The sequence below is a fragment of the Artemia sp. Qi Xiang Cuo genome, chromosome 10 (genome assembly GCF_049724085.1).
Source record: "Artemia sp. Qi Xiang Cuo chromosome 10, ASM4972408v1, whole genome shotgun sequence".
Lineage (NCBI taxonomy): Eukaryota > Metazoa > Arthropoda > Branchiopoda > Anostraca > Artemiidae > Artemia > Artemia sp. Qi Xiang Cuo.
The window spans coordinates 58,257,168-58,276,436 of record NC_142803.1 but is presented as its reverse complement, the minus strand read 5'-3'; the positions used below and the strand labels follow the sequence as shown (position 1 = coordinate 58,276,436).

Genomic DNA, 19,269 nt, shown 5'->3' with positions numbered 1-19,269 from the left:
TTTGAAATTAGATTTCTGAAGCTAATGCCTGCACTAAAAATTGGACTACGTAGACTGTTTAGCTTTCTTACATACCAGTTTTACTTTAGCACATGATTGGAAATAGCTGTTGATGGAGAAGGATTCCTTTAAAACAATTTAAGAGCCTTTCTTTTAACCTTTACTGCCATCATGCGCTCCTCATTCCACCAATTCTCTGGTCTCTTGGAATCCTTATAAAAATTGGCTTAGTTAAGCGTATGGAAGATTTGGCAGACCGTAATAGAATGGATTTCATATTGGACTCAATAGCGTTAATATTGAAATTAGTTGATAAAGCAAAATTCAGCTTTCTTCAAAATTTCCCGAAACTGGGGCCAATTGCCTTTGGAGCTGTTAAAAGTTGCTATGTGGAGTTTGGGAGAATAGCATACGTATTGAATTAATTTTAGAATTTCAGAATGATCAGATTGCAGAGAAGGGACCTTTACTTTCTGTACTTGATAAAATATAAAGATGGACCAAGTAGCAAGTCAATAGTAGAGAAAGCATCAGGATTTTCGAAAAGGTTATGATTCAAATTAAACGGCCCATTTGTTTCAGGAGTCATTCCTAAATATTTGGAGTCATTCTTAAATAGTTGGAACCCAAAGTCAACCCTTAGCATAAAGAGCAAGGTATTAAGGAAGTGGCACCCCCCCCTCATATGCGTAATAAATTAGGGCAATTTTAACTTTTAATGTTCCTACTTACTTTAAGTTGAAAAAACATTTTTTATTTAATTGTACCACAAAACCGACAGAGGATTTAGCCATTACTTGATTCATGGAATAAACAAAGGTAAAAATTTGCTTGAATTAGACTTGGAAATTTTAAGTTTTATTTTTAACAGGTAATAAAACTATTAGATTTTATTGTTTGTCGAGGCTAGATCTAAAAAACAGCTTCAAATAATTTTAAATAGGGATTGGTCTGCTTGAAGGAAATAATAACTACAAAAGAGTGATTGATCTTTATTGAACATCCTATTTAAAACTCTAAGCATAATCATTCCTTAACTTTACATTTTGCTCTTTCCCTGCCTAATTTTTCTAAATGGGTAAAGGTTTAATCATATTCAAGAACAAATAACGGTAAATTTCTACCAAATCATATAATTTAGTTAGGAATAAAGTGAATACACCATTCGATGCCTTTTTTTATGCTGATTACGAATATAATAATTATTTCTATTGTAATGTTAAGGGTATTTAATCCGTATACCGATCGCGCCAATTGCGCTGTTGAGGTTCAAAGTTCTGAACTTACACTTTATAAGTTTTCCGATCGCGCCACTTGTAACGCTAAAGTTTGTGCCAATCATGCCATCGAGGACTGCGCCACAGCAATGGGGAGTAAGGTAAATGGGTGACCGCGCCACTCTCAATCTTAGAGAGAAAATAAAATGTGTAACTACAAAAGTGTAACCTCTTTTCCTCGAGTTATCTCCAAATCAGATTTCTTAGGAGCGCTGCCTATGGAGTACAATTGAACTAGTTATCTACTGTGCGATGAGATACAGGCATATACTAAGAACAAACACAAATAGAAAAGTAATATTTTTATTGTGACTTACATTTCAGGCGTACAACAACGTATGTATATGAGCAAGGCTACACTTCAGTCAGCCTAACAATTTCATAATTGCTCACAGAATAGTAGAAACATAAGATCTCTCCTCATAATGCCTAGGAATACAAGACGTGTAAGAGATGAATAAAGTTAGTTGAATCCACCTGTTAAACTTTGGGGGACTGTATTTTGTATTTTATTGTTTGGAACTAATGCAGAAAACCCCAATTGATTGGTAATTTTCTACCTTTAATTTCTTCAATTTTTTTTGTGATTGTTAAGCTGTAAAATGGTTATTTTTTGGTTATATTTTTTTATTCAATATCAATTTATTTATTATTTAATTCACTAGATAATTCTAAATTTACATTTATCTAGCTATTAGTTCTCTGTTATGAATTCTTTTTTTTAATGAATTTTGTTTTATGATTTTTAGGTTTTTATTGAACAGGTTTTTATTGAGTTTTGTTGAACATTTCAGGTTTTCTTTTGCTTTATTAAAAGCAGATTTTAAAAACAATTTTTGATAAAACCTGAATATACATCTAATTTTATGTATATATACATATATATATATATATATATATATATATATATATATATATATATATATATATATATATATATATATATATATATATATATATATATATATATATATATATATATATATATATATATATATATATATATATATATATATATATATATATATATATATATATATATATATATATATATATATATATATATATATATATATATATATATATATATATATATATATATATATATATATATATATATATATATATATATATATATATATATATATATATATATATATATATATATATATATATATATATATATATATATATATATATATATATATATATATATATATATATATATATATATATATATATATATATATATATATATATATATATATATATATATATATATATATATATATATATATATATATATATATATATATATATATATATATATATATATATATATATATATATATATATATATATATATATATATATATATATATATATATAACAAATATTGACGAAGACCACACTGCCTTTCCATATCAAACAAATACAACTTAAAAAACAATAGGGAAATTTTTTTCAAGACAGTGCAATTTATACTAGTGAATATTTCGGCCCTATGTCCAAGGGCCGTCTTCAGCACAACACCAAATAAAAAAATATATATATAAAAACAAACTTACATTAAAATACGAAGTTTAAAAAACCGCTTTTAAAAACCTTTAAAATAGCCCCAGTATCCTTGCTTCAACGAAGTTCAACCAGGACTGATAGATAAAATGACGAGAGAGGATGAGTTCATTCAAACGAAATAAAGTGAAATTATTAACTGCAAGTTTTCAGAGCTAATCTTGCTTTTTTAGCAGCTAGTCTTAAAGGCCTTTTACGGTTTCTCATCGAAGAGTCCTCTCTCAATTTTTCCAATTTTGTATAAAGTCGTTCCTTTGACAAGCGAAAATCATGGCTAAACAAATTCCTTTCTAATCTAAGAACGTGAGAAAAATCAACAGTGGATAGGTTTTCAAACAAAAAATTTTCGAGAGATTTTCTGCAAAGACCCATCTATTATAATAACCAAAGCAGACAAAACCAACTCACTCGTTGTCATGGATACGGTAGACTATGATAACAAAATCTTTTCACTTTTAAATGACACAAGTATACACAAACCGATCACTCATGATCCTACTGATCAATTTACTCATAATATTATAAATGAATTAAAACAGCTGAAACAGAACGGTAAAATCACACCACAATTATACAACAAATTTTACCCCCGTGGTAGTTTCTGTCCAAAAAAATTTACGGCTTACCAAAACTGCATAAACAAGGTATTCCCCTAAGACCTATCGTAGCATGTACTAAAGCCCCCGCTTCCAATATTGGAAAATGACTTTGCACAGCTTTCAAACCTTTACTGTATTCGCAAAATTCCTACATCAGTAATTCGGTAGATTTGGTTAAAAAACTTAATAACACAATTATTTCAGAAAACACAATAATTAGCAGTTTCTATATTGTTTCCATGTACACGAATATAGATGTGGCTACTTCTGAGAAATTATTAAAAATCAAAATAGAGGAAAATTATCACTTAATCGAAGACTCAGCGACAGGAATTGATGGTGAAGTTTTATTTAATCTTGTTAAAATCTGTAATAAGTTTTCAATGTATTTTCAGTTTCGTGATTCCTTTTATCAACAAATAAATGGGTTACCAATGGGAGCAGCTCTATCCGGCCTACTGGCTAATATTTATGTCGAGAACCTTGAAAATTGGGCATTAAATTCTTATTTTTTAAAACATGTCTATTGGGGTCATTACATGGATGACGTAATTTCACTTTGGAATTATGGGGAAACTGAACTTCGGGGTTTCCTAGATCATCTTAATACTTATGATAGAAATTTGCAGTTTACCGTAGAAATTGAATTTGAAAATAAACTACCATTTTTAGATGTGCTAATTATCCGTAATGCTACTAATTTTGACTTCACTATCTATAGAAAACCAACACAAAACAATAGGTATCTTCATTTTAATTCAAATCACACCCACAAGTTAAAAGAGCGGTTGTAACTTCTCTCATTGACCGTGCCCTGAACATTTGCTCCGATTCATAAATAAAAGCAGAAATAAATTTTATCAGAGATATTCTTTTTGGCAACGGACACCCCATTCCTTTTGTCAATAATACGATTAACCATAGACTAAAAAGACATTTTCGTAAAATCAACGATATTTCACAATGTGAGGCTCGGGAAAAACCCTCTAATATAATCTATCTTCCGTACATTCCAAGAATCACCACAAAAATCAAAAATATTTGCACAAATAACAATCTGTATTTAGTTTTCACCAATAATTTTAAAATCACAAATTTCTTAAACTCCGGTGAAGATAAAACCCCAGTTACTCGCCAAAGAGGGGTTTATCAAATATCATGCGATTGTGGCAATTACTACGTTGGCAGAACTAATCAGAATCTAGAAAAACGGATACACCAGCATAAAGAAGACATAGACAAAGCGTTAATTGCTAATAATTCTAATAACTCCTTTGATTCTGCTTTAGCTAGCCATATATTTGATAATCCCAGCCACAAAATACTTTTTGAAAAATCTTCTCTCATTAGTAGTGATTTGGGGATAAAACAGGTGGTCAGGGAATCAATCGAAATTAGGCTCAAAATAAATAAAAATATTTCCTTAAATAGAGACTTAGGAGAATACTCACTAAATTCTTTATACTCAAATTTAATTAAAAATGATCTAAAAAAACATTTTATTAAACCAATTGACAATAATATTGAACCCATTACAAAAAGGCCTTTGACTAGCTGCTAAAAAAGCAAGATTAGCTATGAAAACTTGCAGTTAGTAACTTCACTTTATTTCGTTTGAATGAACTCATCCTCTCTCGTCATTTTATCTATCAGTCCTGGTTGAACTTCGTTGAAGCAAGGATACTGGGGCTATTTTAAAGGTTTTTAAAAGCGGTTTTTTAAACTTCGTATTTTAATGTAAGTTTGTTTTTATATATATATTTTTTTTTTATTTGGTGTTGTGCTGAAGACGGCCCTTGGACATAGGGCCGAAATATTCACTAGTATAAATTGCACTGTCTTGAAAAAATTTCCCTATTGTTTTTTAAGTTGTATTTGTTTGATATATATATATATATATATATATATATATATATATATATATATATATATATATATATATATATATATATATATATATATATATATATATATATATATATATATATATATATATATATATATATTAATGTCTTTATTATAATTTCTGTATATTTTTATTTCTACACGTAGCTAAAAAGAAAAAGTAATCAGATTAGTTTCTGTGTTGTGAATTTTGTTCTTAGTATTTGTTTAACTGATCGTAATAAACGTTTTACTGGTTCCCCAAATTTTCCCTTTTGGTCGTTTTCCTTAGGCCAAACAAAAAGCCAGATGTTCTCAAATTGATTTGCTGAGATTAGTTGGATTGTCAAAAGAAATTTAAGCAGATTTAGGTTAAAAATAAGGCTTGTTAATTTTATTTATTGGTTTTGAATTTTTAGCAAGATACATTTGAAAAAAATCACCAATTTGCAACTTCAAACTATGTACCAGGTTTCCAATTGAATATGTTACACTAGCTTACTTTTTTCCTAGAGTATGAATCAGACCTTGGGTCTTAAATAGTATTTATGTAATTTACTGCTTTTTATAAAGTGTTTTGGCCCAAGTGATCCTTAAATCGTTTCTTATACAAGTTACCTTGACAAATGTTCCAAGTTTTAATAAAGTATACAATATTGACATCTATTTGTATTTTTTTTATTCTTTTGTGCAGGCAATTAAGTTTCTCTTTTGATATTAATCATTTGCATAAGTTGGGAAAGTTTTCTTCAAATGTCTTTTGAAAGAAATAAAATATTCTTTACGAGAATAGTCGTGAGATCTTCAATTCTAAGATTCCTTGCAAGCCTACCGTTCGTCAAATGTTTATTTATGAATCCTTCTATACAAAATAAGTGAGTTATTACTAAGATATATAAAGTTGTACTAAGATATATCTCATCCCAATACAATCAATAAAATACAAATTCTCTCAACCAGAACCGGATTATTACCCGAGAGCCGAAAATAGTTTTAGTTTTTATTAACTATAAAAAAAAACAACAACAGTAAATAAAAACAAAGCAAACACTCATAAAATCCCATCATAATACAATAAAAAATCAATAAAATACAAATTCTCTCAACCAGAGCCAGATGAGGGTGATTGGATCCAATCGGGTCCTGTGTTTGAAAGGGCCCTGTGCTACTATGAAAATAAGCTCTATTTGTAGAAGTTGCTAAACACTCTTAATAATTCTTTTATGTGTTTCTCCTGGAGAGAGGTCATTTTTTCCAGGCTAAAATTAATAAAAAAAAAAAACTACACGATATCAACAATGAATCAGAAATAGATTAAATAGTTCAGCAGGTATGCCGATTGGATGTGAAGACGCAAGGAAATTAGATTTTTAGACAGTTTTATGTATGTATATTCGGAGATTTAAATTTATATTCAATAATTTTTTTTTGTAATTTGTAAACGAGAAATAAATGTTATTTGTTGATGCACGTATGTTTGTTTAAATTTTCCCAAATCGGCTCCATATTTTTCGGGCAAAGTTGGCATCTTGAGATTTTCTTGCGTGAAAAAAGATCTAGACAGGTCACAAGCTTGAGAAAAAAACTCATATGAGTAACGTCATATTTATTAGCAAATTAAAAAGTACAATTACGTCATTTCCGCCGCAGGAGTGGTTTTATCGCTTTTAGTACCTTCGAAAAATGTAAAAATACACAAGAAACATAGCTGATTACAAAATACCAAATATAATGAGTCTGTTTACAAAATAAATTTTCAGCATTTTCACAATATATAGTCCAATCCAAGCAGCTAAGGGAAAGGGATTGAAAAAATATTTTTAGTAACGATAAATGAAAATGAAGAAAAAAAAATTTGTTTAGAATACTTGCTAAAACGACAATACACTGAGTCAAGACTGAAAGTGAAGAACAAAGATATATACGGTTAAAAGATAAGCAGCTGCGAAATTAAAACGAGTCAAATATAAAAATGAAGAACAAAACAAATTTCTCTTTTTATTAAAAAAATGTCTAAAACATGATTGAGGAACAAAGAAATATGTAGTTGAAAGATAAGAGGGAGTGAGAAATACAACGAGGCCAAAATAAAACTGAAGATAAGCGAAAGGGAGAATCAGAACATGTTAAAAATGAAATTGAAGAACAAAGAATTGTACTGTTAGAAGACAAGCAAAAGCGAGAATCAGAAAGAATCCAAAATCAAAGTGAAGAAGAAAGATATTTTAATTGCTATCTCCAAATTTTAATGAGATCTTAATGCGGAAATGATGAGTGTGTGGGGGGGGGGAGGCTGTTTGCTCTCAAATCCCTTTCGACTATTAAAAAGTGTGCTATGTTTTCCAATTTAAAATCAGATGGGCCCCATCTGAAGTTTATACGACCGCCCATTCCATAAGAACATTACATGCTCTAGAGCATAATTTATAGTCCTATCCCAAGATCGCTAGGGGCTTATGTCAACCCTGGATGCATCGTTATATGTTCTCTGGTCTATTAAGAACAAAATCCCTATCTTACTGTTTCAATCAGATGCGTTTAATGAAAAGAGGAGTTGTGGGGGGGGGGGGGCTTGTTGTCCTTCATTACTTTCGACTCTTAAAAGGGAACTAGAACTTTCACTTTTCAACCAAATGAACCTCGTCAAAAGTTAAATAACCATCCCTTCTATAAAACCTAAAATTTCCTCGGAACAGGACTTATAACTCTCACCCTAAGGCTCTGGTGGTTTGTATCAACCCCAAAAGCCTTTTTATATAATATTCGGACTATTTTGAATAAAATGACTGTCTCAAAATTTCTATTGGATGCATTTCGGGAAAACACGACTTGTGGGGGGGGGCGTTAGGTGCCCTCTAATCACTTTGACTCTTGAAAAGGGCACTAGAAATTCTGATTATCAATCCAATGAGTCCTCTCCGAAGTATATACGACCACCCTTACAATAAAAATCTTTTATGCCCCCCAGGGCATAACTTAGAACCCTTGCCCTGAGAGTTCTGGGGGGCGAGGGTGTCTTCCCCTAAGACATAATTTCCGGACCCTTCAACTACAATGAACAAAATTGGTAGCTCTAAATTTTAATTGGATGTTTTGGGGGAAATTATAAGCTCGATGGCCTCAAATCACATTTGACTTGAAGAGGGCACTGTAACTTTTAATTTCAAATCAAATGAGTCTCATCTGAAATTTATACGACTACCCATTCTATAAAAACCTTATATGCCCCCAGGGTATAACTATCCTCAGGACAGTGTGGGATTGTGTCAACCCTAGAGGCATTGTTATATGTTCTTTGGATTATTTAGAACAGAAGATTCTTTTGGTGGAAAGAGGATAGTCGAGGAAGGGGCTAGCCGCCATATATTACTGTTGACTCTTAAAAGGGTACCAGAACCTCCAATTTTGAACGAAATGAACCTCCTCTAAAGTTTATAGAACCATCCCTTGCATAAAACCTTAAATAATCCCGAGGCATAACTTAACACCCTTGTCCCCAGGCTCTGGGGGTTTGTTTCAACCCCAAATACCATGTCATATACTATTTCAAAATTTCCATTTGATGCATTTCAGGAAAATAAGGTGTGTGTGGGGGGGATAGGGGATTAGCTACCCTCCGATCACTTTGACTCTTAAAAAGGACAGCAGAGCTTCTAATTACCTCTTGAATGAGCCCTTTCCAAAGTTTATAGGATCACGCTTTCGGTAAAAACCGAATATGCCCTCAGGGAAAAACTTACAACCCTTGAAATGACAGCAGTGGGGTTGAGGGTGTTTTCCTCAAAAACATAATTTCTGAACCCTTCAACTACTATGAACAAAATTGCTATCACCAAATTTTGATTGGCTGTCTTTGTAGAAATGATGAGCGTGGGGGAGAGATGATTGCTCTCAGATCACTTTTGACACTTAAATGGGCACTGAGCCTACCAATTTCAAGTCAAATGATCGCCCATTCCATAGAAACCTTATATGCTCCTGGGCATAACTTACAACCCGATCCTCAGGGTGCTAGGAATTATGTCAACAACAGTGGAGGTATTGTTAGGCAATGTCTCACAATTTCCATCAGATTGATTTTGTGAAAAGAGGGGTTTTCGGGGAGGGGAGCGCTACTCGTCCTACATTACTTTAAATTCTTAAAAAGGAACTATAGCTTCAAATTTTCAATCAAATGAGACTCCTCTAAAGTTTATTCAACCATCTCTTCCATAAAAACCTTAAATGCCCCCGGGGCATAACTTACAGCCCTTGCCCTCAGACTCTGGGGGTTTGTTGCAACCCCAACAGCCTTTTTGTATGATCTTTGCACTATTTTCAGTAAAATTACTATGTCAAAAATTCAATTGATTTTGTATTTTGGAACATTACGACGTGTGTGGAGGGGGGATAGATTTTCTCCGATCAGTGTTACTCTTAAACAAGGACAATCTCTATTGCCAATGGCAATCCAACGAGCCACCTCCGAAGCTCATACGACCATTCTTTCTATATAAACCTTATACGCCCCCAGGGCATAACTTACAACCCATGCCCTGGGGGATTTGGGGGGGGGATAGTCATCGTCAAAAACATAATTTCTGGAAATTTCAACCACGCTGAACAAAATGGCTACTTCAAAATTATAAGTGAATGTGCTTGGGGAAAATGATGGGCATGGGGGGGGGGGCTGGCTGGTTGCCCTCCAATCACTTTCGACTATTAAAAAGATTACTAGCCCTTTCAATTTCTAATTAAATGATTTCTTTCTGAAGTTTCTACGACCAATACTTCTATACGAAGTGCCCTGGTCTAAAACAAAAAAAACAAAAAAATAAATGATACATAGTGCCAACATCGTTCTTAACTTAGGCAGCGCTTTTGCGCTGCCTATGATAAAAAGCAGATTTAGAAACGATTTGTGAAAAAAAACTACATATTCATCTGATTTTATGTATACATATAATGTCTGTATATTTACCTTTTCACACGTAGCTAAAAAGAAAAAGTAGTCAGATATGTTTAGTAAGATTTGCTGTTAATTTGATATGTCTGTTTAATCTAAAATTTATTTTAGAAGTTGAAGATGCTTTACCATGTGACAGTGAGAAGCCCTTTCATTTCCCAAAGCATCTTTTGTCTCCAAAACGTGAAGATGATTCGTTGCTCAATTTACCTGGCATTTCAGGACCATGTAAATTTGAATACGATACCCACAAATCGGAATCCAAATGTTTTAACAATGAAGGTACATCTGAGAAATTGTGTTTTTGTTGATTGAAATGTATTGGATAATATTCTATTGGACAAAAATAGGACAAAGGGACTTAATCTTAAGATAAAACTTTTGTTTTATCTTATTCTAATTTGTAGGTGTTTGCCAAACCGATTTTGTAGTATTTCATGAACATTTTTAAATTTTCAAAAAGCTTGATAATAAACATTAATGAAACTTCACTGAAAAAAAAAATCAAATGAATTTCAGGAAACAAATGTGCATTGCCAGTTTAATATACATGTGCTGATATTTATTCCTTAAAAAATTAATTAATTTTTGATTTTTTAAAGTTATAAAATGAAAACATTTAAAAAAAAATTTATAGTAAAGTACCAATTTTATTGTGGTTTTTAGAAAGTATAGGGGTTTAGAACTCTACTCATATTAATTTATGCTAGTTTTGAATTTGCTCTGTTATTTATTTTAATTTCTGTTTGCTTTGGGTTTCATTTATTTATTGATTCTGATTAGTGGTTATTGTGTACTTGGTAGATTATTTGATTCTATTTTCGTTCATTTTGGGTTTGATGAAGTTCTTAAGTGTTTTTTGAAAAATTTATTTTGTGGAAAAAGTTTTTTTTAATTAATTTCTTCTCGTTTTATATTGACATAGTCTTTTTCTTGGAAAAAGACTGAGCCTCTTCTAAAGTTAAACAACCATCCTTTCCATAAAAACTTAAATACCCTCTGGGCATAACTTACAACCCTTGCCCCTAAAACCTGTTTTTTTTCAATTCCAAAAGTCTTGTTATATGATTTTTAGACTATTTTGAATAGCATGGCTATCTCAAAATTTATATTAGATACATTTTGGGACAACTCGACGTGTGTGTGTGTGGGGGGGGGGGGGGGTTAGTTACTCTATGATCACTTTGACTCTTAAAAAGAGCACTAGAGCGTCTGATTTCATTGAGCCCCCTTCGAAGTTTATATGACCATGCTACAAAAACCTTATATACCCCCAGGGCATAACTTACAACCCTTTCCCTGAGGGCTGGGGGGAATTGTTATCATCAAAGACATAATTTCAAGACCTTTCAACTACGTTGAACAAAATGGCCATATCAAAATACTAATCGGAAATGTTTGGGGAATGATGGGCGGGCGGGGATTCTCCCTCCAATTACTTTTGACTATTAAAAAGGGCAAAAGTTTTCTCATTTTCCAATCGAATGAGCCCTTTTTGAAGTTTTTACGACAACGCTTTCTATAAAAAAAACCTTATATGCCCCAGGGCATAACTTACAACCTTAGCACTGAGGGCTGTAGGGGGGTCGTCATACTCAAAGGCATAATTTTCAGACCCTTCAACTACGTCTAACAAAATGGCTATATCCAAATGTTGATCGGCAGTGTTTGGGGATATGATGGCCGCGGGGGTGGGGGGGGGGGGGGCTTTCACCCTCCCATTGCTTTTGACTATTAATAAGTGGACTAGACCTGTCAATTCCCAAAAGAATGAGCCCTTTTTGAAGTTTTTACGGCATTGCTTTCAATAAAAAGAACCTCCTATGGCCCCAGGGCATTACTTACAACCTGTGCCCTGGGGGATGTGGGGGGTTTGTCATCCTCAATGACATAATTTCCGGGCCTTTCAACTACATTGAACAAAATGACCATCTCAAATTTTTATTGAATGTGTTCGGGGAAATGGTGGGTGTGAGAGGAGGGTTAGTTGGCCTTCAATCACTTTCGACTATTAAAAAGGGCACTAGCTCTTTCAATTTCCAATCCAATGAACCCTTTTTGAAGTCTCTACGACAACACTTTCTATAAAAAACCTTATATGCAACCAGGGCATAATTTACAACCGTTAACCTGAGGGCTGTGGGGGGTTGTCATCCTCAAAAACCTAATTTCCGGATCTTTCAACTACGTTGAACAAAATGCAGGGTTCGGACTCGCCTATAAATTCCAATAAATTCCTTCATTTTAATGCACTCCTATAAAATGCCTATATTTTGGCTAAAATCCTATTATTCCCATATTTTTGGCTGAAGAGCACTAAGAACATTGCTCATGATTTGCAATTTTGACTGCTCGTTAAGTAAGTCAAGATGTGCTTTCCTTTGCTTTTGACTCTGCTTGTAAACTGTGCTGTCTTTCAGTGTAGATCGATAATTAATTACAACTGTTGAGCTGTTTGAACTTAACTAATGCTTTGTGTTGAGCTTAGTAAGCTGCTTCTGCCTGGGCTATGCTCTTATGTTGACTTAGTAGCCTATGTTTTGTTGTTTGTCATGTTGGGCCAGTCCGAAATGATGAAGATCAGTATATAGGCTAGCTTTCTCTGCTTAATGAGCCTGGAGTTCTTTCTTCTTACTTATGCGTTTCCTGGCTGAACAAATCACTATAGAAGGGTGATGCGAATACGGCCCAGTTTTGGAAATATCCACATCTTCCTTTTTATGTTCTTTTAATCGCGGGATGCTATTTTGCAGGTGATGCTTGGTAATTAAGTATGGGGCCTATCAAGTTTAATAGTTCATGGCTTCCTAAGACGGATTGCAGCGGTAGAAAGATTGACGAATGGTGTAAGACTGGGAACAACCAGTACTGGTTCTTTTGCGAACTCTGTTTGAAAAATCTTGGTTGTACAGCTGTGGTTGCTCAGCTAAACCAACACGTTTGATCTGGAGAACACACAGCCGCAGTTACTGCTCAACTACATCCACTACATCTTCACCTGATGGGACAATCTTGAGTTGATGAAACAGCCAAGGATAAACCATTAGTTGGTACAAACATGTTTTGTGAGCGTGATACCGCTTATAAAGCTGAGTTAATATTGACACTTCAGACGGTATAAAGTTCCATGTCTGCTAACTCTTCAGACCATATTGTCGGAACCTTCCATACGATGTTCCCCGGTAACATCCCCGATAGAATGTCCCTATGTGTAAAGAAACTCACGTATCTGATCACCGATGCGCTGCATCTGTACTGTATACAAAGGCTTGGGAAGGATATTCAGTCATATTTTGTACTGGAATATGACGAGACAACTGACAACGCTGGTATGAAAGAGTTACAGATACGTTTTCGATATTGATTTTCATACGGAAAAGAAATCTAGAGTAGACATTTATGCACAAGTTTTATTTGCCACGCGACGAGTGATGACCTGTATAGGAAGATTATATCAGCCATTGAGTAGAATCAGCTGCCAATTGAAAAACTGATCATGCTTGGAGGTGACGGACCAAACGGCAACAAAAGCGTTTGGAACAGGTTCAATGCCGAACAAAAGAAACTGACGGGAAAGGGAATGTTGAAGATTGGTGCTTGCAACATCCATATAATCCAAAATGCTTTTTTGAATGGTCTTCAGGTGTCCGGAAAAGAAAGTTCCAACTTTGTTATTCTTGTGCATTCATTTTTTGACGGCTGTCCTGCACGTTGTGAAGACTATCGAAAGTGCCAAGAGAAAGTGGGGGCGCCAGAGAATGTTTTCATGAAGCATGTTCCAAGCCGCTGGCTGACGATTGGATATGCCTAGCTAGGCAATCTTAGAGTACCTCCTGAACTTCGCTCCGAGAGAGAAAAAACGGAAGTATCTTCTGTCCCCTTCCAAATTTCTGAAGATTGTGGCTTATATCAAAAGTACGATGATGAAGGCCCAACTCAAGTTTGTTCTAGCCTCAGCAGAAATGTTCATGGGTTCCACCCAACTGTTCGAGAAAGAAGAACCTCTCATTCATGTTCTGCACTCAAAGATCAAAAGACTAGTTGTGACACTTTGCGGACGGGTCTTTACTCCAGATTTTGTGACCGAGACTGAAAATTTCTCACCAGAAATGTTGAACATGGCTGAAAATTTTGCAGAAAAGCCCATAGTTTCAGAAAATGTGGAACGAGCTTTTGGTGAAAAAGCAACAGTGAAAGACAAGTCCATATTTTATGTCAATGTGCGAAAATATTTTATTGTGGGTTTTTGCCATATTTTGAACAAATGTCTTCTAGATAAGGATGGTCTTTAGAGGCTTTACGCTATTTGAGTCCGATCAACATGAAGGATTCAAGAAGCATTGCAGACACAGCGGTTGTGGCACGCGAGATTGCGATTGGAAAAAGCTCAGACGTCGCCCCGGCAGAGTGGCTGCTTTTGCGAACGGAAATTGGACCCCGTGAGGACATTACTTTGATCGATCATTTCTGGAGCCATTATTTTTGGTCTGGTGAATGAGCGCGGGACAGCAAGTACCCGGAACTTACCAAGCTTCTGGAAAACAAGAACTGTTTGTTATTTCAAAAGAGATGTTGAATCTTGCACGTTCCGCACGGTCTTTGTATCAACAATATCTGGATGAAAAGAAAAAAGAAGAGCCACCCGAGAAGGAGAAAGCAGCTTTTGAAGAGGACAACAAGACGAAGTTGCTGGAGGTTCATGACAAAAAGACAGAAATAGAAGACAATGGAAAGCAAAAGGAAAAAACTTAGAGTATCAGATCAAGAAAAGAGAACAGTAGCAGATACTCTACTTCAGGAAGTGACCGACAGAATGAAGTAGCCTGCCGAGTCCAAGAGTTGCATAGACATTGCCCTAGCTGTTTCTTTGCTCGAAGGAGCTGTGAAGTCCAGAACAAGTGAAAGAGAGCAGATGGTGGAATCTGCAAGAATCTAGCAGTCTCTGGCAAAGAGAAAAATTTACCTCATATCAAAATTGATACCCAAGAAGCAGGAAGAGTGATTCCAAATATTTTACCTGTATCAATCAATCATTGACATAGTATGTGTATCTGATTTTTTACTGTTTTTTTACTATTTGTACAGTTTGTATTTGGAATAAAAAAAAAAAAAAAAAAATTTATAAACTCGGGAAATGACAAATTTATGTGACCAGGCATCCCACGACATCTACTACAGATCTGATCCTGAGGACTTCCGAATCCTATATTTGGCCTATATTTGAGACCGGGAAATCCTATAAAAAATAGGACAGAGACTATAATTTGAAACGAACCGACTTGTCCGAACCCTGAAAATGGGTATCTCAAAATTTTGATTGGGTGTGTTTGGAGAAATGGTGGGCGTAAGAGGGGGGTTAGCTGCCCTACAATCACTTTTGACTATTAGAAAGGGCACTAGCTCTTTCAATTTCCAATCGAATGTGCCCTTTTTGAAGTTTCTACGACAACGCTTTCTATAAAAAAAACTTATATGCGCCCAGGGCATAACTTGCAACCCTTGTCCTGAGGGCTCTAAGGGGGTTATCATCTTCAAACACTTAATTCCCGGAACTTTCAACTACCTTGAAAATTGGGGAAATGGTGGGCGTAAGAGGGGGGTTAGTTGACTTCCAATCACTTTCGACTATTTAAAAAGGCACTAGCCCATTGAATTCGCAATCGAATGAGCTCTTTTTGAAGTCTCTACGACAACGCTTTCTATAAAACACCTTAAATGCTGCCAGGGTATGACTTACAACCCTTGCCCTGTGGGTTCGGGGGGGGGGGAGGTTTTCATCCTCAAAGAATTAATTTTCAGAACTTTCAACTATGTTGAACAAAATATCTATCTCAAAATTTTGATTGGATGTGTTTGGGGAAATGGTGGGTGTCAGAAGGGAATTAGTTGCCCTCCAATCACTTTTGTTTATTAAAATGAGCACTAGCCCTTTGAATATCCAATCGAACGAGCCCTTTTTGGAGTTTCTAAGATAACGCTTTCTATTAAAAGTTTTATATGCCCCCATGGCATAAGCTACAACCCTTGCCCTTAGGACTTTGGGGGGAGTTTTCTCCTCAAAGACATAATTTCCAAATCTTCAAACTAAGTTGAATAAAATGGCTATCTCTAAATTCTGATTGGATGTGTTTGGGGAAATAGTGGGCTTGGAAGGGGTGTTAGTTGCCTTCCAATCACTTTCGACTATGAAAAAGGGCACTAGTGCCTCCAATTTCCAATCGAATGAGCCCTTTTCGTAGTTTCTACGACAATTCCTTCGATACGAAGTGCCCTGGTCTAAAAGAAACAAAAAAAATACATTGTGCCAACATTGATCTTTAGTTAGGGAGCGCTATTGCGCTGCCTATGATAATTCTCAATATTTGTTTTATTATTTCCTATCTTTTACTTCTGGTTTGATTTACCCCTCTGTATACTTTTTGATCGTTTAAGGTTTCAATTGCGCTCTTTTATTTCATTAGAATAACTAATTTTAAAAGCTAATATAAGTATCACCATGAGGGAGAGACGAGGGATCGAAAATAAAGTTAGTTTTTAAAACCTATGGAAATATATACCGTTTTTTTTTACTCTTTAGACTTTTAAAACATATTGAAAGATTCATTTTTTGGTTTGGGGATTTTGAGTTTTGATATTTAGATTTATTAGTTTTTTTTATTTTTTTTTTTAATTCTAGACTTTTAAAATATATTGAAAGATATGTTTTTTGTTTTTAAGACACTTTTTTTAAACTGTTTTAGGTCACTTTACACCACACGTGTCTGGACTAAAAGTACAGGGAAATACGTCACTAGTTATTTCAAAGAATCCATCTACGAGCAGTTTCTCAAATGTATCTGAATCAGAATCTGAAGGAAAAGGCTTAAAAAACCAGAAAAGAGGTTTGAAAAGTTGCCTGCAAAGTAAAAAGTATAGCAAATTGGAAAGATATCAAAGAACTCATAAAGAGAAAAAAACATATTTATGTGAGATATGTGACAAGATATTTTCTCGACTGCATGATTTTATCTGGCACCAAAGAGTCCATACAGGTGAGAAGCCGTTTAAGTGCGATGTTTGTGACCAAATCTTTTCTCAATCAGGAAATTTGAAACAGCACCAAAGAATGCATACGGGTGAGAAACCGTTTAAATGCGATATATGTAAAATATGCTTTTCTTCACTGGATAGTTTGAACAGGCACCAAAGAGTGCATAGAGGTGAGAAACCGTTTAAATGTGATGAGTGTGACAAGACCTTTTCCCAGGCACAAAATTTGAAGACACATAAAAGATTGCATACGGGTGAAAAACCGTTTAAGTGTAATTTTTGTGACAAGACCTTTCCTCACGCATTAAGTTTGAAAATCCATCAAAAAATTCATACGGGTGAGAAACCGTTTAAGTGTGATGAGTGTGATCAAACCTTTTCTCAAGCAGGAAATTTGAATCAGCACCAAAGAATGCATACGGGTCAAAAGCCATTTAAATGTGATGTGTGTGACAAGACCTTCTCTCAAGTATCAAATTTGAAAAGCCATCGAAAAAGTGCATACAGATGAGAAGCCGTTTAAATGCGATGTATGTAAAAAATACTTTTCTGAACTGGGTAGTTTGAACAGGCACCAAAGAATGCATACGAGTGAGAAACTTAAAATGTGATGTATATGACCAAACCTTTTCTCAATCAGGACATTTGAACCAGCACCAAAGAATGCATACGGGTGAAAAACCATTTAAATTCGATTAATATGACAAGAACTTTTCTCACGCATCAAAGTTGAAAATCCATGAAAGAATGCATACGGGTGAGAAACTGTTTGTGACAGAGTGCACATGAGAGAAACAGTGCGACGTATGTAACAAGACGTTTTCTCACGCTGCAAATTTGAACACACATCAAGTAGTGCATACAGATAAGAAACTGTTTAAATGCCACGTATTTAAAAACAGCTTTTCTCAACCAGGCAGTTTGAATGGGCACCAAAGAGTGCACACGGCTGCGTAGCCAATTCATTTTTTTTTTTATTTGAGAAGTGTTTAAGCAAGTTTCCATTTTGAATACCCATCAAAGACTGCGTACAGGAGAGAAATCTTTCAAATGGGATGTGTGAAAAAAAAAACCTTTCAGATCCGTGCAATTTTTACCGGCATCACAATGTGCTTGCAGAAGTTTAAGAAGATCATTTTAACACAAGCTGTTTCCTCAGTGGTTTAAAGCAATTTCATCATCGTCCTGTGATACAAGATACCAGTACTACTGTGATACTGTGATACATCGATACTGTGACAAAAGATATTGTGATACATCGTACTAGTGATACAAATTTGCTTTATTGTATCAAATATAATGTATATAAGAAATACTTGTCCACATCAAGGTTTTTGAATGAGCTCCAACGAGTTTTTTAAAGTATATAAAAGATGATTTAAGCAATTATTTAACAGAAACTATTCAAAAGATGGTGTATGCAAAAAGTGCTTGCCTTGACTGGACTATCTGTCAAATTTTTATACCAAAAATTTTACTTTCTGAATTAGTTTGAAATTTTTGAATATTTAATTTTGTTTGCTTGCCTAAGTAGACCACAAGATTTATTTCAGAAGGAGGGAGTTTGCAAATGATCAAATTACGTTATCTTACATCCCTTGATAAAGGTTACCGAAATTTCTAAAAACTGAAAGACTTGTTTGTTCATCCTAATATTTATGCTGGTGCTGCCCTAAAACGGGATTCAAAGTAGAACCCAAATTTCGTTCGATTTCCATTGCATGAGGAACCCAAATGACAACAACTTTTTATTTACATTTTCTGAACTTATGCAGACAATTTTATGGTGTAAGAGGCCTCTTATGCTCTGAAAAAAGAGCAAGTCCCCTCCTCCCAAAAATGGATTCAATATGTCCGTTTTGATTTGTTTGGTGAATGGTCTAAGAGGAGATCAGTTCCGATAAATTATTTCCTTGAATCCTTTTGGGGCGTGAAAGAAAAATTGATCTGATTTCAACTT

General features: G+C 34.3%; 1 protein-coding gene and 1 long non-coding RNA gene across 2 annotated transcripts in view; both read left to right on the top strand.

Annotated features, from left to right (window-relative positions):
- The window catches only part of LOC148947945 (uncharacterized), a 435,585-nt gene that overhangs the window by 336,337 nt on the left and 79,979 nt on the right, over positions 1–19,269 (top strand). The window lies entirely within an intron of this gene.
- Positions 1,217–18,266, top strand: LOC148947946 (uncharacterized). The gene is made up of 5 exons (XM_089095751.1): positions 1,217–1,373; positions 10,392–10,562; positions 17,021–17,785; positions 17,953–17,997; positions 18,106–18,266. The coding sequence occupies exons 1-5, from the start codon at positions 1,217–1,219 to the stop codon at positions 18,264–18,266; spliced, it is 1,299 nt and encodes a 432-aa protein (XP_088951877.1).